Genomic DNA, 22,791 nt, shown 5'->3' with positions numbered 1-22,791 from the left:
CACATTCTTCAAAGTATCTTCTTTTGTGTTCAACAGAAGAAAGAAATTATTACAGGTTTGTAACAACTTGTGGGTGTGTAAAATTTCATTTTTGGGTGAACTATCCCTTTAAGTCAGACAGTCCACCGATGAGCAAACTTCTCTGCAAACTGCGCGTTCATCATTAGATACAGGACAGAGCCATTGATAACTTTCCCATTCAGGTCTACATCTGGAGAGTCTTGTGTTCAAAGGGCAGATATGAGCTCCAGATGTTTTAAACTGCGCAGGTTTAGCGCATGCTGCTTTAAAGGGTCATGAAACCCCAGACTACTTTTTCTGAGATTTTAGCAGAGGTGTTTGTGTTGCACATCATAGAAGACAACGTAATTATTCATGAGACTGCGTGTTCTTATCCTATGAGAAGACCCTTCGCTTAATTATTCACAACAGCATGTGTTGATTTGCTATGACAGACGCTTCAGACTGAGAGAAACGTTCATGGATCAAAGAAGAGTGTTTGCCTGTTCCCTCATCTTGGCTGAGCTTTTAGTGTTGTTACGGGGAAAGGATGAAGCTGATTGGTTGGTTCTTGTCACATGACCCGCGGTGCGCTGCGGCATTCTGAAAAGTTGAAATGTTTTTATCTGGATGTGGCGCGGACGCGCCTGGAAAAAATTAGCGCGTCGCTTCCATTATGAGCGCGCCTGCCGCGCGTCTTCATTTGAAATAACGAACTTGAGCACGCAAAAAACGCGATATGTGAATGGCCCCTAAGGCCCCGATCAGACAGAACGCGTTTTTTTGCAGTGAGAGGCACCTTTTTTTAATTGATTTCGGTTGGCAGTGAGCGTTCTGTGCGCTGTTTATGTGCCCTGTGCGCCTCGCGTTTTCGTCACCTGCTGCGCCTCGCATTTTGCAGGAGCGCTCTGAGCGCCTGAAGTTGAAAATAAAAGCAACTCTGAGCAGAAAAAGCGCTCGACGTCATTCGCGTTTTTTTCCATTGTCCAATCGAATGAATGGAGAGGCAGGCCTTCCGTTGTGGTGACGAAAGTTTACCGTTGCTTAGAAAGACCGGAAACCGCAATGGAGGAGTAACTTTTGGTGTCTGTCGCGGGTTACCCCGAGCTGTATTTTTTAAGGTTTCTGCTAATATGACAGTTTCCTTAACAGCAAAAACCAAAGATTTTAGAGCGCTCGCGCTATAATCCTTTGATTAGACTGACAGGACAGCTGATTTGGTGGTTTCCTAGCAACATAAAAAAACGCAGCACACTGCTATTTTTTTTAATAGTCACCAAAAAAAGGCAGTGCGGTGCGCCTTGCATTTTCAGACCTAAAAAACGCGATCGTGTGATCGGGGCCTAATACTTCTTATGAAATAGATTTCATTATAATTGCGATTAGTATTATAAACAGTGCACAATACCTATTTGTTGAATCAACTATGTGTTGGCCTTTGTAAAATACGGGACGGGACACATCATTTTATCTTTAAAAACGGGACGGGTGGCAACCCTAGTGACTGATCACACTGTAGCCTAGCTAGTATGAGTAGCCTACAAAATGCTTTCTCTGTCCAGATTTGACTACAATAATAATAACTGACACTTCAAATCAACATTTAAATTTAAACTTTTACTAAATGTAGTCTTTAATAATGTCTGAAAATATATCAATGCATAACCTGATACAAATAACGTGCTTTATGTCTTAAACGTAAAGCACGTTACGCACATTTTCAAAGGAGAATAACTGACTGTAGCATTGTTTTCCAGATAAACAAGTATGTTAACTTAGCATGTTTCTTAAATATCTGCAAACATATTATGATATTTTTATGCTTTAGTAGAGTCAAAAACTTACAAACAGCACCTTAAAGTTCTCACTCTGCAGCAAACAGTTTATATGTATTTATACAGTATATAGGGCTATACAGCCATCTAGAGGTTATACCCTGATATTGCAGATGATAAATGGATGATAAAGACAACTTCATAGAACACGTACATGGGACAAATCACCCAGACTGGCGAAACACAGAGGCCCATTGTTGCTCGGTAATCTTTAAAATAAAACAAAACGAACAGACTTTAAGTTCACACAGTCTTGGTTACAGCTGTAAATATTACACAATTTGACCCGACTGACAGGTTCAGAATGATAACAGATGTATATCAAACACATTATTGTGTGACTTATATATACATTGAACTCGTGTCTACAGATGAACAAAATTAATTTTATGACAAAACCGTTTCAAGAGTCACGGTACACAGTATATTCTGAATACCAAAAGAAAGAGAAAAAAACCAAACGTGTCTGAGCCAAGATAAATCATCCTGTCTAAAGATAAAGTTACACCTGTGCCACAACTTACGATCATAACACCTCATAACACCTGTTTTTCAGCACTACTTGTGGCATTTGTCACCAGTGGCGGCGCTAGGGCGGGGCTTGACGGGGCTATAGCCCCATCAGAAACTTGCTTAGCACCGGCACCGCCCCCCCAAGGATTTCCTAATGATGTTCCTATTTTTTGGTGTCACTTTCATTGACATTGAAAAATAAACATTAAAAAACAAAAAAAAAAGTGCCTAATATGTGGCCTATAAACAATTGATATTATGGGGGAGGGGTCAAGCAACACTCTTGTCAAAGCAAGAGTTATGCTGGTGAACGTCAGTCAATTCACTATAGAGAAAGTGAAAGTTATAAAAACTGATGGAGCTTTCTAACGCTGCATTAACGGCGCATATTCTCTGAGACAACGAGAGACGAAACTACCATACTACTATACATACTATAGTATGAATTGTCGGCACTTTATCTATTGTAAAACATGGTTAGAATGTTTTACAATAGATAAAACATTTTTTCCTGCCAGTTGGCATTGAGAGTGACTGACACTTGATGGCCAGAAAAAATGACTAAATAGATAATGTAAAAAAATAAAATAAATAAAAATAAAATAAAACAACGAAAAAAGAAAAAAAAATCCCTACTTTCTTTTCTATGTGCGTTCATAAATTTTATTAATTTGTAAGTGTCATATTTGTCAGTTGGCATTAGAAGATATATTACTAATAACAGTGGCATATGAGAAGTTTAATACTACAGAAAAAAATTTAAATTAGCCTTTTTCGAAGCTGCTGTACATAAAAAACACAAGGTGGCTGAATTTGCATGCTATTTAGATAGCTGAAGCTTATAGACTTATAGTTCATTACTTTCACTCAATTTAATTAGTTTTTTAGCACCCCCTCCTTAGCACCTAAGAAAAAAAATTCCTGGAGCCGCCACTGCTTGTCACAGGTGCAAAAACACAGAAAGTGCATCAGCGAATGATGACCATAGGCTGTCAAGCTCATAAACAAGTAAAAATGCTGCTGTAAGTAATTTGTGCTTTTTTTCTGTTTCCCTCTGATCTTCTATAATTGAGGAGAGTAACATCACCTTGTTTTACACTATAGATTTTGTGCAATTTTTGGTACTTTTTTTTTTTTACATCAAACTTGTGTAGTCTCTGATTGTTGTTTGCAGTTTGACGGAAGGTGGTAAGATTTTTTAAAAAATTATTCTTATTAATTTGATTTTAGTTTTATTTATTTCTGAAAGTTTTACTCTGTGTGTGTGGATTTGACATAGATGACTTATGAATTATTCAAAAACAGCAAAATACCCTAAGGACATCATTGTGCAATCACATTTCAACAGAGTATTAATATCACTCACTATATATTAATATTACTCTTGTTCTCTCCAGACTGGACTATTGTGATGGTCTCTTGGCGGGCCTTCCTGAATGTACTATCAAGCCTCTGCAACTGATCCAGAATGCAGCAGCCAGAGTGGTCTTCAACAAGCCGAAGATAGCTCACGTCACACCACTCTTCATCAGCCTGCACTGGCTGCCAATAGCCACTCGCATCAAATTCAAGGTACTGATGCTTGCCTACAAGACAACCTTTGGCGCTGCACCAATATACCTAAACTGGTAGGTATACTACAATATACCTATACAATATTCAGACCTACGCCCCCTCCAGAAGCTTCCGTTCTGCAAGTAAACGAAGGCTGGTGGTGCCATCCCAAAGAGGCACAAAATCACTCTCACGGACCTTATCCTGGACTGTTCCTAGCTGGTGGAACGACCTATCTCAATCCAAACAGCTGAGTCTTTAGCCATTTTCAAAAAACATCTAAAGACATCTTTTTCGCCATCACCTGACCAATTAATAATAGCACTTACCTATTCTATTCTATTCGTTTTGGTCTAGTTTATAAAAAAAACACCTTGCTATGCGCATTGTGCTAGACTAACTGAGACTTGTCACAGCACTTGTATGCTATATTGTTGCTCTCTCGTTGGTCTGATTTCTTCTACTTTATAAGTCGCTTTGGATAAAAGCGTCTGCTAAATTACTAAATGTAAATGTAAATGTAAAACAATTAGGCTATCATCACTACAGCTTAACAAATGCAAGGGATACGACCAGGGGCGTCATGCACTTATTATTTTTGAGGGGGCACGAGGTATTAATATTTTTTAATACGATTGACTTTGTATTTAATGTGAATGTAATAAAAAAAACATTGTAAGTTACTAATTATAGCACTTTCATTGTACAGAAAGAGAACAAAGAACATTATCATTGACTTCAGTCTAGCCAGAGTTCAAACACTCTCAAACACTCCTATTATAATCATTGAAGCTGTTTACACTGTGAAATGCATATCTTACTTATATCGTTCGCTCATCTACACTTCATTGTTTCTGATGAGAGAATTAATTCGCCAGAGAGCAGAATTCAGTCAGCGACGCGCGCAGGGAACAAAATACCGCGTTTCATCGATGACTCATTGAACGCCTCTGATTGGCCTTTGCATTCATAAACTCAACAGACTCCTGTGTGATTGGTTATAATGCGCAGCGCTGTAAAACGCGCCTGTCTCTGGCTCAGCGCCAGCCAGCGAAAGCAGATTTGAATTTAGCAGCTAGTGATGTGCCGCACCGCACATCACACCCGTGTGATTGTATCAATTATAAAAAATATTATTCTTCTATATTTGTCTTTTGGAAGCTGCATTCCAAATCCACTTGACTCGAAAATCTGAGGGGGAATGGGAATGACGCCTCTGGTTACGACACTTGATGTGCTGTTGATCTCATAGCTCCACCCCGATATATAAATTATGCAAATAAATGCAAATATGCTGGCGCAACAACCAATGGTGACATGTCCCAATCTTAGCATGAATTTAACAGTAATTTATTTTGAACAATGTTACACATAACATTTACTGCTCATGTAATGTTGTATATCAACTATATATAGTATTTTTAACATTAATTATGGGACTCTAAATATTTTGAAAACTATAAAAACATTTATTTAACAAATATATATATAATGTTCCAAAATATTATAGGAATTGACAGCCAATTCTGTAAGTTTTTAGACATATTTTAAAATAACTTTTAATGGTTAACTGTATTTTACATGCAGTTCCCCCAATCCAATCCTATCCTTCTTCACTCAGCATCTCCAAAATCAATATGCATCGTGTTTCTTTGACTGTTATTGTTCACACTGACCGCTAGGTGGCAGAGTTGCTACTTGAATGTAAACGGAGCAGCTAGAGCGCAAATATGCCTCTGTTTTGTTGATAAAAAGCCGCTTTACTGGTTGTTAATTCGTGTGTCATGATTACATCGTGCTAGTTAACATTAAGATTGTTCTTGTCGAAATAAATACCGAATTATTTTCCAGTTCTGGTGTTTTGCTCCGCTGGAATGAATGTTCAAAGGAAAGGCCTAAAGAAAACACAAGCACGAGCTTCTGCAGCGTGCCCGTTTCTATAGCAACGCATAACACACTGGCGCGAGCAAGTCATGGTCCGCAGTAAGTGTTTTAGTCCTAATATAAAAACAATTTTAATGTATTCCTATAATAAAGCGGTTATTGTATTATATGCCTCTTTAAATAAATGACAATTCTTCCCAAATAAACAGTTTTATGTAAAAAGTATAAAATGTTTTCGCGGTTTAGCTGGTGGTAAACTAATCCTCTCTCTCCTTCGCTTTGTGATCAGTCAGCGAGGATCTGATCCGCCGCAGAGCAGAACACAATAATGGCGAGATCTTCTCCCTGGAGGAGGTTACCCTCCATCAGCAGGACATCGAGAGGATCGAGCATATCGACAAGTGGTGCAGAGACCTCAAAATCCTCTACTTACAGAACAACCTCATCCCTAAGATAGGTAAGCAGACATTCCTGTGCATATCAGTGGAATAAATAAATAAATGCATGGCCATTTATATTGCTTTTAACTCTGTTTATGCAGAAAATGTGGGCAGACTAAAGAAGCTGGAGTATCTAAATCTGGCTCTGAACAACATAGAATTCATCGAGAATTTAGAAGGTGATTGTATTAATATATTGTTTTTCATTTGTGCATTGCATATGAACATATTACCAACATATTTTCAGTTTTTTTTTTTAATTTCTTAAACTTTTTGTGTAAAAGTATATATATGATATATATGTTTATGCAGAAAATGTGGGCAGACTAAAGAAGCTGGAGTATCTAAATCTGGCTCTGAACAACATAGAATTCATCGAGAATTTAGAAGGTGATTGTATTAATACATTGTTTTTCATTTGTGCATTGCATATGAACATATTACCAACATATTTTCCGTTTTTTTTTTTTTATTTCTTAAACTTTTTGTGTAAAAGTATATATATATGATATATAAATATATTATTGTTTATTTTTTATGCTAAATTGCCTGTGATGCCCCTCTTTTGTAACTTGCTTTGGATAAAATTAAACATAAGTATATAAGAAAAAAACAGAAAAGTAAAGCAAGTGGTATCGGCAAACAAATTGTGATAAACCTTTTCTCAGAACCAGATATTATATTATAAATGTTTATATTACCAGTTATTATAGTATCAATTAGATACTGTTGCAGTTTTATTATTATTGTGAATTTGGTATGTTTTAGTAATTTTGTGAATTTCTATGCATTCGGTTTTTTTTTAAACATGTCTATATGGTTTTTAGTAATTTTTGTTTCAGTTTTAGCTTGAGTTTTTTTTTAGTACATCAAGTTAAACTAAACAAAAATGAGAGATGTTTTCCTGGAAAGTTTTTTTTTCTTTCGTAATATTTTATTTTATTTACGTTAAAGTTTATTTTATTTCAAGTAACAAAAATGTTTTTTATATGGTTTTAGTTTAATTATAATGACCCTACTCAGAAATAATTAGATTTTTTTGAGCCATTTAATTATCTTTTAACCAATTGGTCCCAAACATTGTTTTTAGCAAATATGACGTTCTCCTCAAATTCACAAGAGTGTCCTAGTAGAGCAACCACAAGTGTAGTTTATGATATGAATTATGTACAAGATTCAATTATGACAACTAGAAAATGTTCAAATGCTTAATTTTACCAGTATATGTGTTCACCATTTGAAAATTAATAGCTCTCTTTTTGTGAAATGTTTTGCCTGAAAAGTGTGGTGTAATATAGGTATTTTGTTATTTTGTTGCAAATATACTGTATTACAGCTCTAATCAGGCTTGATTTTTGTGTCTATCAGTACATGTGTATGCATGGAACTGTAATATATATGTGTGTATTTGTGTGTAGGCTGTGAAAGCTTACAGAAACTAGACCTGACAGTGAATTTTGTGGGTAAGCTGAGCAGTGTGGAGTCTCTGAAGCAGAACCTTCATCTCAGAGAGCTCTACCTGGTGGGAAACCCCTGTACTGAATTTCACGGATACAGACAGTATGTGGTGGCATTTCTGCCTCAACTACAGGTACTGCACTGAGACACACATAGAGAGACATTTTTAGCCTTGCGCTATTTATGAACGATTGTCTTTTGTGCTTTGCAGTGGTTGGATGGGAAAGAAATCGGGCGAGGTGAGCGTATTCAGGCCCAGCAGGAACTGGATGCTGTGAGGAGACGTGTTTTAGAACAGGAGGCGGATTATGTAGAGAAAAGAAAGGAACAGAAAAGGAGTGGTTTAAAGGAGACAACAGAAAAGCAGGAGGATCTTCAAATAAATCAGTGAGTGTCTTTAAGGTAACTGAAGTTTGAGTAACTGAATTAAGAGAGCTAAAAGACAATTTGGGTTGCATTAGATGAAATTTAACAGATTGTACCCTGAAATTGATCCTTTTTACACAGGTTTTACACACAGGTTTTATACTGATTCACCCCAAAACTCCCTTTTGAAAAGCTTTTTGAAGGTTCTTGAAAAGCTACATTCACAGAACATTCCTCATAATATAATTTATTTGGAAGAAATTTCTGTGAATATGAACATAATATGGTGTATCGTAAAAAAAGAGGGTTATCAGCTTTAAACCAGACCTGTGCATTTTTCCTTTGATAAGCCTTAACTGTGATGATTATTTCACACAGATTGCTCTCTGAGAACCAAAATGGGACCCATCAGAATCCAGAATCAAGCTCCAAGGCTCACACAGACACCGAGGATAAAGAGAAGGAATTTTGGGAAAAGCCGTGCCCATTCACACCAGAATCCAGACTAGAGGCCCATCGCCATCTGGAGGACAAGAGGAGGGCCAAAGAAAAAGAGAGGTACTGGCCAACTAAGAAAAAGAGGACTGAAATCACTGTAATGGTATCTACATCTAAATATCCCTGTGATGCCCATTTCTCAATCTTTACATTTTTATGAGATAAAGGAGAGAAAGACATTAAGCTTTTGCATGTTTTTCCTGTAAACAGCTTTACTTACAGCAGTCAATTCTGTGTTTCTACAGAGATAAGCCTAAAAACAAAACCCTCAGAACTCTGATCACTGCAGATGGACGAGTGCTGAACATCAACGAGCCCAAGTACATGCACAAAAACACACATACACACACACTACTCCTGTGTAGCCAATACAGTATGTCAGTCCAGTCCACTTTGCAGATTATTCTAGCTAAGGACCACCCCCACTTTAGAAGAAATTATCTGACAGAAAGCAGCCAAAGCATATTTTCTTTTACTTGCTGCTTATTTTCTCAAACAAAAGCAAGGGATATTGTTCTGTTGTTCTGTTCCCACAAACCTTGTTAGTCACAAACTCTAAGGCAATATTTGATACCTTATGAACATGATTTTGTGTTGTGGTTGACAGACAAAAAAACCCTGGCTACAATAAATTGAGTTGCAGTCAGTCAGACTGAAGCCAGCTCTCACATTGTAACGAAAAAGACAAGCCCAGAATCCACAATCCAAAAGGAACAATGGAAAACCTAAAAATTCATAGTGAAAATCCAAAATGCAAATGTCCAAAAACAGGCATGAGCTCAAAATTTAATGCAAACAAATGGACTTATCCAAAAAAGATACAAAGCTGTCACTGGACCAGTAAACTAGAATAAACACAAGTAAACAGAAAAACTAAATGGTACATCTCTGTACCCTATTTACCCCTAAATGGTACATCTTAGTACCTTCAAGGTACATAATAGTACCTAATGTGTACATATTTGTTCCTTTTGAGGGGGTACCGCCGAGTGACAGTTGTACCTTTTTTTCTGAGAGTATGGGCAGAATAATGTGCAAAGTGGACCAGAATTTATGCCAACAGTGAAAAGTCTGGCTACATGAGACTAAGGCTAGCAAGACAGTCATATTAGCACAAGTGATAACATGAATCTATTTATAGTGAGAAACAGGAAATCAACAAAAGGTAAGATGGCTAAACTAGGTCACAGGAGAGATACAGTATATATCATACATCAACAGTGCCTCACTCCAACCAATGAAACAAATGATACATACTCAAACACTACAGTACCAGCTTGAGTTAAAAATATTTATTTCATGTGATCTCTGTCTCAAAGGTTGGACTTCAATCTCACTGAGGATGAGAACAACTGCATGCTTTTGGATTTACATGTTTACAGGTACAGACACACTCACGCTGGCTCTTGTCCTCGGCACAAAATGATCAAGTCATGATTTAGCAGTATACTTTCTTTCTGTCTTTGGGTAAACTTCGAGTGTATTTGGATGTCATTTAGTAACTTTTCTCCTAACAGCATCCACTCTCACATTGGTCTCTTTTGTGCCGTAGGCATATGGACACTTCACTGCTGGATGTGGATGTTCAGCCAACATATGTGAGAGTGACCGTCAAAGGAAAGGTAGACTATCCATCTCTCTCTCTCTTTCCATCTCTCTCTCTCTCATCTGATGAGATTGACCTTTAAAACTGATTACCTAGCAGTAAATCTACACTCTTTATTCTGCCTCATTTCCTCACAAATCTGCCGCAGACCAGCACAAGTAACGGTTCTCGCCTTACCAGAGTCACCACAGCACAGACGTTCGTGCATGTGTGTGTGCCTGATCTCAGTATTGATGGATATGTGTTTATGACTAGTGATAATGTAGATCACTTTTACAGTGGCAAGTGCTTGAAACCCCACATTAATAAAATGTGTGGTGTGAGCAGATGTCCTCACTGTGTGTGTGTGTGTGTGTGTGTGTGTGTGTGTGTGTGTGCGCAGGTGTTCCAGCTGGTTTTGCCTGCAGAAGTGAAACCCGACAGCAGCACAGCACAGAGATCCCAAACCACCGGCCACCTGCTCCTCATCTTGCCTCTGGTACAGCTCACTACACCTGAAACACACCTTTCAAACACCCTACTGATGTCTTTGAACATAGTTTTCATTCCAGTTTTCATACAGTATATATGGGGTTTATTCCCACATTGACCATGATGTGTAATGAAACCAAACTCAAAAAAGGTAAAATATCAGCTTGCATTTGACAAATAAAATCACTGATTTTGCTGATTAATTGTCAGTATGTGCAGCATGAATGTCAACAAGAGAATATCTGGTAAAATCATTCCCTTCAAAAATAACTGCCATAATGTATGTGAAGTGCTTTCTGAAAGTCCTGCAGTCTGACATGCTGTGCTTCACCTAAAATTATTTTAAAAAGTATTTTCTTATTTTTTATGCGTAGGCTTTTATGATCTGATTTTAATAATGCTGCAAGGAAACTTGTATATTTAAACAATTAATTTGCCATGCCGCCAGACATTTAAAAATAAATTATTGAAGTAAAAAATATGATTGAAAATTACGCTAAATGTGAAAGAAATGGTGGGCATTTACAACACTTAAAATATAATTTTCTTATACATTTATGTGCACTGCTGTTCAAAAAAAATTGAGGTTGGTAAGATTTTTAATCATTTTTAAATTCTTTTGTGCTCACCACAGCTACATTTGAGCAAAAATACAGCAAAATAGTAATATTGTGAAATATGATTATAATTAAAAATAATAACTAAAATAATATAGTTTACATTTTCATTTAATCGTTTAAAAAAAAAAGTGTTTATGTATGTCAATTACCTACTTGAAGTGCAGTGAAACTGGAATGGGAACCTAACAAACTAAATATGCTGGCTAATTGCTTTCTGAAAATGTAGTAGAATTATCAATTAATTTGCGATTTTTTTTCAAGGATAACTTTTTGTACACAAATCTAGACTGTGTAAAACCTGCCCTTTAAAACCCATTCTGTTATATTTGTGTTTTTTGGAGGCAATTGGAGAGATTAAACCAAAGAAACCTACTGCCAGGCTGACCAGTGTTACCAGTAACCAGAATACCAGGACAGAGACCAGGTAATTCAGTTCAGCTGCCTGCCTATGTCAACATTTGTTCATGTCTTAACAGTGTTATTATGATCCTCCTGATACCACTTATAAATGTGGCCTTGGTCAGGGTCTGGGTTAGTTTTAAATCCTGCTTCACAAATATACAAATCAGAATTCTGCTAAATATCTTTTGTATTCCAAGAAAAAATAAAAATCTGGCATTCAAGTGACATGAGGGTGAGTAAGATGGTGACAGTACTTTAATTTCTGGGTGAACTATCCATTCAAGATGACAAAAATCGAAGTTGTGTCCTTGAGCAAAACACTCAACTGCAGGTCACTCCAGGGACGCTGAGCTTCTTATTAGGGAAGTGGCTTTGGAGCTAAGTTTGCTAAAAGACTAAATTGCAGTATATACAGTATATACAAGCTTATCTGCTTTATAATTGATCTCTCTTTATATACCTCTCTCCCTTTCTCTCGTTTTCTCTCTGCAATTTACAGCGGGAGGTCTTATGCGGTGACTTCCACACTGAACAAGATCCCTTGTGTGTGTGCAGGCACCTCTAATGGGTCTTAATGCATGTTTGCATTAACCCGTGTGACTGTGGAATTAGTTTGTTGACTCTAAGGTTTTATTCCATTGTGCGACTGTGTGTCTGTGTGTGTCCTTCAGTCGGTTTATCAGCATAGTAAGTGAACACTGGGGTATAACATTAAATACCTAATAAAAATGCAAATAAGATGCAAATAAACCAGTTACTGTCATTCTGCTCACAAACACACACTCTTCTGCCCTGACTCCATCCTGATGGATGACATCATCTGAACCTGATTACTCCTGACCTCCTGACACGCTGGGAGGTCAGATGCTCTTGCTCTTATATACACACACACATGCACGCTTGTGTTATTATTTACTGAGACCCTCGGGTCCAACACACAATAACGCACCTGCGTTTGTGTACCTGCCCCTGAGGAAATCAGAGCACTTTCTGTAAATCTGTGTGTGTGATAACGTACCCGCTGAGGCACTGATTGGCTCGGAAAGTACAGTATAATCACACGCTGTCGGTAATTCAGAGTCCAATCAGGTTTCAGCTGCCGCACTAATTAAATTTTTAGTGATTCATTCTTAAAGCATGAGAGAGACGGAAGCGGAGATAAAAAGAGTGACTCTAATACTGTACTATAAATAATATGCTATGTATTATTAGTGTTATTGTGTAGTCAAAGGGTTCACCAGAAATCATTAGATTCCCGTCCTAGCACAAAGTCTAAATAAAGCCCTACTGTGTGTTGAAGTCACAAGCCTTTTGGTTTTAGTCTACAGGAATTTAGGGCTGATTTATCTGCTATCAAGATAGGTGGGGCTGGCCATCATACTGGGATTTGTGTTTCTGTGTAAGAGGCAGAAAGCTGCGGCGCCCGCAACACTGTTCTGTTGGGGAGGCCTGCGGTACAACATGATGATTGTGGAGAGCAGTAGTGGATTAATGGACATAATCAGCTTACCTCACTGCTTAGTGCTTGTCAAGCAATGACTAAACATGCTTTCCATTCGCTTTTACTCTCTTAATCTGCACCGAGGATCCATAATGAGGCATTAAATCAATTAATTAGGGACTTTAAGCAAACAGCTGCTGATGGAATGACAGTGGCATTCTGCAAAAGAAAAAAAGTTCTATTGCACATACGTGATTAACTTCTATTTTGTGACGTTGTACTGTAATTGTGTACAGGAGAATAGCTCTTTTAGGTAACAGATTAGGTAACATTGTTTAATGGGAATTAATCACAGTTAGTTATCATTTAAAGGGATAGATCACCCAAAAATGAAAATTCTCGTAAGACCTTTGTTCATCTTCGGAACAAAAATTCAGATATTTTTGATGAAATCCAAGAGCTTTCTGACCCTATGAATGATTAGATAATAATTATTAGTTAGATAATAATAATAATTTAAAGTCATCCCCCCCCCCGTTCGAGAACCACTGGTCTGGTTACATATTAGATTTAATGAAAACAGCATTCTTAGTGCATTTACATTTTTACTACATGATGCATTTCTAAGGGAAATAGAATACTTAGCAAAAAATAATAGCAGGATTTTTATGTATTTAATTGGATTTGAATGAATCATAAAGACTGCACAAATGGTAATAAATAGTTATTAAATGTTGCTTTCCTGTATAATGACCACTAAACTGTATAACTGACCATTGTCCTGGGCTGCATTTCCCAAAAGCATTGGTGGCAGTGGTTGTACGATCTACTTATGCTTACAATACTTTTGGGAAACACAGCCCTGGCCAGTTCCTATTGCACATAGCTGTGATAGTTTTATGTCTCTCATTGTATCACTCTACTGTCTCTGTATTTTCAAATAATGAAATAATTTTAACTTAGATCAATATTTCAGGAACCTATATTTATTTATTATTATTTACACAGGATGATTTGCAGTGCATCAGTTGTTACCGCAGAATAAATCCCTTTAGGGTGATACAAGATAACCTTGAGGTCCTGATCACATTGTCTTTAGCCCGATTGGGATGGTAATTGTTTCTCATATGGACGTCTGTAAAAATTAATTTACATATCACCTCGGTGATAAAACTCATGGATTTGGATGGCGATTTATTCACAGTGGAGGAGCGAGTTCTGTGATCCTACGAACCTGGGAACGTGCTGCTCACGTGGCCAGTCACATGATTGTCTGCTGTAAATAAAATTAATTTTATTTACAAATGTATTCTTATTATTGTGTAAAATGTATTTAAAAATACTTATTATGTAAAATGTATTCTTATTATTCCAAGCATATTTTATCATATATAATCATATTTATTATTTGATTATTTAAATCTCCTGTTTAAAAATAGGAAAATAGACGCGCTATAGTTGTACATAATTATACGTGATATATATCTGTTTATACTACACATTTTAAAATTGTATTGCATACCTGCTGCTGCCATAATAAAGACCCATTTCAGAATGTTTACGTGCTTTTCTTCTCTTTCTGCTCCCAGTCGCTGTGGTGGAGCAGTTATGAAGTATTGTTATTTTAAATACTTTCCAGAATTTCAGAAATAAATATGTATGCAAATTACACTGAAGTAGGCTACAACGTTACCTTACGGTGTTCGGGAGTGCTCAAAAAGGGTTTAAACACTGAATTTTCAATCAATTTCTTCTCGTAAACTCAGAGATGTGGATTCGGACGGCAATTAAATTACCACAAGACCTTGGTGTTTGTCAAAAAACAGTAGGTAATTCGGCCGGGGATTTTTACGGGGGTGGTGAGAGAAAAACACCGACATCCTGGATTCGGACGGCATTAAAATCACCAACTACCCCCTGTAAATGGTGAAAATCACTTACATCCCCCTGAGAAACAATTACCGTCCAAATAGGGCTATATTTTGTGGTAATGACCAGCTGACTGTAAAATTCCATATTTATTATTTTTTCCTGCCCATACTGCATGTTATGTATGAAAAGTATTTTAAATGTTTAAAGATTAGAAGGACAGTCTATCCAAAAATTTTAATTCTGGGTTACTTTTTAAGGTTTCCTTGATACAGTGAAATTATACATTTAAGTACTGAGTAATAATAATTAACTACATGTACTTACTATTTGGTTAGGGTTAGGACTAGGGTTTTCTTTATAATAAGGTACACAGATGAATCATGCACAGTAAGAACACAGTAAGATTTATTCAGAAAGTAAATAGAGTCAAATGTGTCATGTAGGGTGCGTCTTTGTGGTGGATGTGATTTGGCAAAGAGCAGGTGGGAGAAACGGACTTTGATTTTGCAGAGATTGTGCTGACTGAACAGTTAGACTAGAGTTATAGACTAATAAATTCTTAAAACGCAACAAAACAGCAATCTCAGTCAGGTCTGTCTCTCTGCAGGCCAGCGCCAGGGCGTGAATTATTGGAGGTGGATCCCGGTCTGGTTGGGAGTCTGGCCAACATTGTTCCCAAAGGAAATGAGTCTTCCCACAAGCCCCTGCAGCTCTCTCAGCATCCCCAGCGCTGTGGCGTCGAGGAGAGGCCTGTGTCAAAGGACTTCGTGGACGATCCAGAAGTGCCTCCACTTATGTGAGCGAGACAGAGAGAGAATATGCTATGATATGACACAGCAAGAGAGAATAAGCATAATCACACTCTGCTGAGCTTGTGGAAGTGTGTGTGTGATGAAATAATGTGAGATATATTTAGTTCTCTTCATTAGACGTATAGTTAAGCAGATGAGTAATTGTCAGTCTTATTAAAGCTTGCTGAATATTTCATTGCTACACATCTTTCACTTTCAGTGTGTTCTCTCTCTCTCTATTACACACACGCACACACAGATACTCATTTATTGACTTACAGTCATGTCTGTCTGATATAAAGAGGAGGTGTCTCTAATGCTGTGTCTACTCCGGATGTGGGCATCATGTCAGGACAAAACTAAATTGCTCCCATTATAATCAATGAAGCTGTCCGCAATGGAAATTCCTGTTTTGTTTTGTTGTTGTTTTTATTCAGTTGATAGACACTCTTTCTATTTTCAATGTGCTGCACAAATTATTTTTCCTTGAAATTATTTTATTTATGAATATCAAATGTGTAAAATTTATTGTTATGAATTTTAGTTGTTATATGTTCACAGCTTGTGATGTTTCTGGCCTCTGACCTACTATTTTAAATCATCATTTGTTTCTACTACAAGTAGTCATTAAAATAAAATTGTGTACAATTATTTTGTCTTTCTAAAACAGGCCATACATAGTCACCACCTTTATTTCTATAGTGCTTTATGCAATACAGATTGTTTCAAAGCAGCTTCACAGTGTTATTAAGAATCAATGGTGCAGTGGTTCTTCAAATATGAGACAAATTCAAATTCTGCTGTAAAGTAACTCTTAAAAAGCCAATGGTGTATTTTATCATACAGTTTTATTATATTCTATTAGAGGTCAATAGCTGTGTAAAGTTAATCAATTATTAAACAAGTTCAATTCAGCTAGCTCTATGGAAGGTAATACTATCAGTTGAATGTTAATTCGGTTTAGTTCAATTACAATTGTCAATGTTGCTAAATTCATTAATTATGAAACGAAATTGGATCAGCTATAAAGCAGCTCAACATAAGACAACAGTGTGATCATCCAGCTCATTTCAGTTTACAGTGAATTTCTGTCTTAAAATAAACTGTCAAGGCTGGTTATGTTTAGTTAATAAACATTCTGAGGTGACCAACAGCTTCAATGCCACTGTGGACAGCCTTACATGTGTTGTCACCTGATGGATGTCATGGTGGATGGCATAACTACATCATTTTGAGTCAGAAAAAAGAGGTCCTGCACCTGCCAAGCAACTCCCATTGAGATATTTCTCCAGGTATTACATAAACTATGTTCAAAAGTTTTTGGGTCAATAATGTTTTTTTCTATTTATCAAAGAATCGTGAAATGTCCTGAAATTAGCATATTTTAATTATTTCTTAAGGATCATGTGATACTGAAGACTGGAGTAATGGCTGCTGAAAATTCAGCTTTGCCATAAAAAAAATACATTTTGAAATATATTAAAATAGAAAAGTTATTTTAAATTGTAATAATATTTCACAATACTGCTTTTTTTACTTTTCTTTTTTATCGGCATGTATTTGATAAAAAAGAAAGTAAAGACAGCAGCCTTGGAGACCTCTTTCAAAAACTAAAATTAAACTAAGATTCTGGTCACTTGCACATGGCTAGTGATTATTATTCAAGATCGGTGTTTATGTTTACGTTGGCTAATACAGCTCACACTCAGGGTCAGCAGGTACACAGCTTTCCTCAGTGTTTGAGTGTTATTCTTCAGTATTGTGTCTGTGTCCTTTCCCATGCTGCTTTATGTGTGTACAAGTGAATTATCAGTATGTGCAGATGCGCTGTGCAGGTTTCATTTTAATTTTTATATAAAACTCCTGTCAGCAGATGAGTAATTTACATTGCTGCTGACATTTAAACACCCCTGTGCTGTGCTAGACTAAATCTTATGAAAGCCATTTTAGAGACACTTCAGAGAATAGAGTAAACCCATTACACATGAAAAAGCATTATTTAGAGATGATTTTAATTAATGACTTGCAGGCTAACCAGATTCAAAAAAAAGGGGTGGGGGGCAATAGTCTTGGTTTATATTTTGCTTTTCTAATGTAATACAACATTTTTCTTTATTAATTATATTATCAGCATAAAAAATTGAGTGAAAAGTTGAGTTGAAATATTAACATACATGTCTTGGTTGTGTGTCTCAAGCTGCATGAACTCCACAAGTTTATGGAAAACTTGATGATGATATTCATTCTGTAGCAATGTTATGATTTGAGATAAGCCGAAGAGCATCTTGTGTTTCAATGGAAGCAAGAATATCTAACAAGAACAAAAATTTGATTATTTATTGACTTCGAAATAAGTCATAAATACAGTACCATTCAAAAGCTTGGGGGAGAGTAAGATTTATTTTAAAGAAATTACAAAAATTTGATTATTTATTGACTTCGAAATAAGTCATAAATACACTACCATTCAAAAGCTTGGGGGAGAGTAAGATTTATTTTAAAGAAATTCATACTTTTTTCAGCAAGTGCCAGTAAAAACCATTTATAATGCTACAAAAGCATGTTACATTTTTAAATAAATGCTGTTCTTTTGAACTTTCTATTAATCACAAAATCCTGAAAAGATGTATCATGGTTTCCTCTAGGCCTCTAACACTAGCTTGCTCTATTCTTTTTCTATTCTATCTGTTTTCTTTTTATTTATTATATAGTTTAAAAAAAACCTTGCTACGTGTACTGCATTAAGCTAACTGAGACTTGTTACAGCACTTGTATATCATTGCTCTTTTGTTGATTTTGATTGTCCTCATGTAAGTCGCTTTGGATAAAAGCATCTGCTAAATGTCTAAATGTAAATGTAATGTTTCCAAACATATTAAGCAGCAATGTTTTCGATGTTGATAATAATAAGAAATGTTTCTTGAGCATCAAATCAGCAAATTAAAATGATTTTTACTGAAGACTGGAGAATAAAGCTGAAAATTCAGCTTTGCCATTACAGGAAATTAGATTTGAAAATATATTCATAAAGAAAATTGTAATATTTCACTATATTTATGTTTTTGCTATATATTTTTGTTCAAATAAATGCAAATAAACTAACTCCAGCCTTTTGAAGGGAAGTGTATTTCTTATCCTAACATTTCTGTTTTAATTATTTTAACATTTTTAACTACATCTCGAATCCCATATTTTCAGTGTATACTGTATTTTTGAATCCTGAGCTTGTCAGACAATTTCTTAACCGAAACGTTTGTGAAAAGCATTATAAAAATGTAATTAAGGGGTTGAAATATGCTGCAAGTGTATTGCACTTCATGTGCTTTTCACATTAGGAACTGCACACCAAAAGTTAATTCTGCTCCAGATGTGTGTGTTCACATTAGGACTTATTGTCCTAATGTATTTGAATGTCAGGTTTTTGAAACTTGCAGATGAATAAAACATGATGATTTAACGCAGCAGCTGGACATAGACTGAATTATTCAACCCCTGTCACCCTGACAAAGATGCTCTCTTTTCTTTCTCTCCCCACTGTCTCTTCAACTCCCCTGGCTCCGCTGTTCCTCCAATCTCTGACAACGAGAAGATGCTGTCTGCTCTGACTTTCCAAGAGCCTAACTCCACAGTCAGGTCATTTTTGATGTTACTTCACTTTTATTGATCGGTTTGTCTTTTTCATCCTCGCTTTGCTCAATCTCTCTCTCTCTCTTTCTGTAGCCATAGGATCCTGCCGTCCCGAGGGAAGTGTATGTCAGATGGTGGTGGCACAGGCTCTCTAAACTGAACTATGACCGCTCTCTGTCTTTCTGAGACTAACAGCATCTCTCCTAGCTGCTTGACGTCATAAGCACTTAAATTTATGGCTTATGAATCATAAAGATTTATAGCCTTAATCTTAGGCTGTGTTCATAGAAAGAGCAATTAAGTAGGCCTGCATCTAACTGATTTGTCCCAAAAGAGAATTGGGACTGGATTTGAAATGACATGGGTGACTGGATAAGCAGAAAGACAAACAGATTCATGATTGTGTTTTGATTTACAGGTATGTTCCCATAATGCACTGTGGTACGGGGGTCACCTTAGAGTGTCCCATAAAGCAGTGTATTTAAGCAGAGCTTTTCGGCGGTTTTTGAGTTTAACAATGTGAATTTACACCTTTGTGGACAGATGGGATAATTTTAGAGCTCTGGTCTTTTGTGTGTGTGTGTGTGTGTGTGTGTGTGTGTGTGTGTGTGTGTGTGTGTGTGTGTGTGTGTGTGTGTGTGTGTGTGTATGTGTGTGTGTTTCAGCAGCCATCTTGACTAGCTCTGTAAAAAGCATCTGAATTCAGCAGAGAGCAGTCAGATACTCCCACTGCACAAAAGAGACTAAAAAAAACGCCAACGATGAGGTAAAAAACTCCCCCAAATAATCTAAATCAAATTCACAAACATGCACACGTATGCACATTGCACACAACGGAAAACAAGCAACCTAAGATGGCACGTGTACTGTAAAAACCCGTGTGGGCTAAATATTCTCATTTGCTCTGATGTGTGAGATTTGAAACCTAAGAAACTTAATTCTCAGAGAGAGTGTAAATCTCATTAATGATAAATGAAATCCTGAGAACTGCTTCACTGTGGGATTCTCGGTTTCAGTTTCAGTTTAGAGTGCTTTATTGCAGTGTTTCCCAACCTTTTTGGTCTTTTGTACCTCCACATCCCCATCAGTAAGGCTCAAATGCTCCAACACCAATCCAGAAATGTGTTCCTGTATACATATTATGCTGAATATTGTTTGCCATTATCATTGATATCTTACTTCACTTCACTTAAAAAAAACTGCTGAATATATATAGCAATAGTGCGAATGGGATAAAAAGAGACAAGTTGAAGAGGCAGGTTTACCACTCATTTTACCTCATACAATATTTTGGCAGGTAGTGAGTGAAGGCATGCTGTCCTTGAATTGTATTTCTATATATTTTTCCCTCTTATTCTTTATTAGCACAAATACAAGGCGTCTGCAGATTACAGTCTGTCAGTATGAGACAGACTGAGCAGAAATTAGAGAGGGTTTCTGGGACAGGAGATGCTGGGTGAGAGGAGGAATTTACAGAGCAAAGCAATGAGAGAGAGATACATGTCACTGCAACCATCTGATGCTGAGTGTAGACTTATGCGCAATTCCTACACTGAGGGTTTGTATAGAGTTCTTAGTTTTTATGATTTCAAACTGACGACACATACAAGTTTTTGAAAGTGAAAAAGAGCAAGTCATATAATTGACATTCCCAGAATTCCCTGTGATTTCAGAACTTTTGTTAAGAGAACTTTCTTAGCAGTTTTTTTCTTATCAGTTATGTACATTAGGGTTATATGTCATATTTTATGTTGATAAATTAATGTTTATTGCATTATTTTAGTGTCAAGTGTATTACCATTATGGTGCTTAATATTTGTGTGCATGACACGGTGTACCTTCAGTATGTTGGTACTAATCTCAGTTTGTGGAAAAGCAACTTTTGATAAGCTTGGATCTTCATGTGGTTTTCTCATTACCACCTGTGTTTTTTTTGGTGATTGTCAGTATATTACAAAGATTTAAAACATAGCACTTCAGTTGGTTGGTATCAGTTAAAAAACGTAAATTTAAGTTAAATCCATAAAACTATTTTTTTTAATAAATAGGCAATTTTTTTACAGTGTATGCCTCTATTTTTTATTGTATAGTTTTGTATATTTTTTAAAAAAAAAAAAAAAAAAAGCCATTTGAACAGACATAAGATCAATTAAGTTTTAGTCACATCTAAGTCCTCTAATAAATTTTAAAATAATAAAGTCTGGGGCTGGGCTACTTCCTCTAACATTTAGGTTGCAGATTTTTAATCTGTACTCTTTTTATGTGATTTAACGTTCATCTTGGTACTCTGTGTGTAGGCATCTATGTCAATTGAAATGTCATAATGCTTGCTTTTTGTTTGTTTGTTTGTGTTTTTCATATAAAAACTATTGAAGAGGATCATAAGATAAAATTGTACTGTTATGGAAAAGAGCCACACATTTTTCCGGCCACTTTCAAATTTTTAAATCTGATGCTTTTCAGATCCCCTGGATTTATGGACTAGCACAGAATCTCAGCGGATGCAGTAGATCATCGGGGTATTGCTTGCCTACTGTTTTATAAATAATGCATATTTGGACACCCATTTGACCTTCTGCTTCTTGCATAATATATAGCACAGACCAATACAAATGATCACTTATATAAAACACCTAAATTATGTCATCTGCTCATTTGTAGATCCTCTGAGACCTGAACTGGGTGTCATATAAGAGAGACATCCAACACATGCAATGCTCCTCCAGGACCAGGACTGAAAACCACTGCTGTAGAATCACAAGTGTGATCTTTGATGTGCACTTTGTGACTCTGTTTAGGTTAAGATTACCAGCAATCCACCCGGGAGTAATTCGGGTGTGCTATCTTCCACCGTGTGATTCATGTGAAAGCATCTCCAGCAGCCTCTTGGTGGTTTTGGGTTGCGATGGCATGCACAACATTGCGTTGACGAGGCGCAGAGATGCTATGTCAGTAGTGTGTCACGTGCCCACAAGCTCTCTGTCTCGCGCCTGTGTCTGAAGCACAGTCTGAGCCTCCTCCCTCATCTCAACGAGCAAGGGCAGCACGAGAACAATTCGAATCAGCAATCATGCTCGCGCGGAGAATACGGTAAGGCAGCTCCGTGTGCGTTTGTGTGTGTACAGCTAACAGCAGAACCGCCGTTATATTTACGCTTTCAGACATCGTGTGTTGCTCATCCCGGTACAAGCTGCAGGCGCGAGCCGAGGCGATGCAATTGTTGCACGGCGTTGTAAGCGTATGAACCAGATGCTCTTTGTCAGCGCTGTTGATTGAGTCCATCGACATTTCTAACCGCACATCTTTCCGTTTAACCAGGCGTTTGCGATTAGATAAGGGAATCGTAATGAATTCAACGAATCGCGTTTTAATTTCGATTCGTTTGCGGTTCCATTAGTAGCCTATTCTCGTGG

The 22,791-nt window shown here is 36.8% G+C and overlaps 1 protein-coding gene across 1 annotated transcript; it reads left to right on the top strand.

The window, feature by feature from the left end:
- The first annotated feature begins 5,834 nt into the window (after positions 1–5,834).
- On the top strand, positions 5,835–15,760 carry LOC107659577 (protein tilB homolog). Its single transcript, XM_016448584.1, has 12 exons — positions 5,835–5,885; positions 6,076–6,243; positions 6,328–6,405; positions 7,645–7,817; positions 7,896–8,071; positions 8,429–8,608; positions 8,794–8,868; positions 9,868–9,930; positions 10,101–10,170; positions 10,537–10,632; positions 11,587–11,669; positions 15,568–15,760. The coding sequence occupies exons 1-12, from the start codon at positions 5,876–5,878 to the stop codon at positions 15,758–15,760; spliced, it is 1,365 nt and encodes a 454-aa protein (XP_016304070.1). The 5' UTR covers positions 5,835–5,875.
- The last annotated feature ends 7,031 nt before the right edge of the window (positions 15,761–22,791 follow it).

Source organism: Sinocyclocheilus anshuiensis, unplaced genomic scaffold (assembly GCF_001515605.1).
Source record: "Sinocyclocheilus anshuiensis isolate Anshui unplaced genomic scaffold, SAMN03320099.WGS_v1.1 scaffold850, whole genome shotgun sequence".
Classification (NCBI taxonomy): domain Eukaryota; kingdom Metazoa; phylum Chordata; class Actinopteri; order Cypriniformes; family Cyprinidae; genus Sinocyclocheilus; species Sinocyclocheilus anshuiensis.
Note: the sequence above shows the minus strand (reverse complement) of the source record. Positions and strands in the feature narration are given on the sequence as shown.

Coding starts and splice junctions, on each gene's coding strand:
- LOC107659577 (XM_016448584.1), top strand. Junction 7,818..7,895: donor CATTTCTGCCTCAACTACAG/GTACTGCACTGA, acceptor TGTGCTTTGCAG/TGGTTGGATGGGAAAGAAAT. Junction 8,869..9,867: donor CTGAACATCAACGAGCCCAA/GTACATGCACAA, acceptor TCTGTCTCAAAG/GTTGGACTTCAATCTCACTG.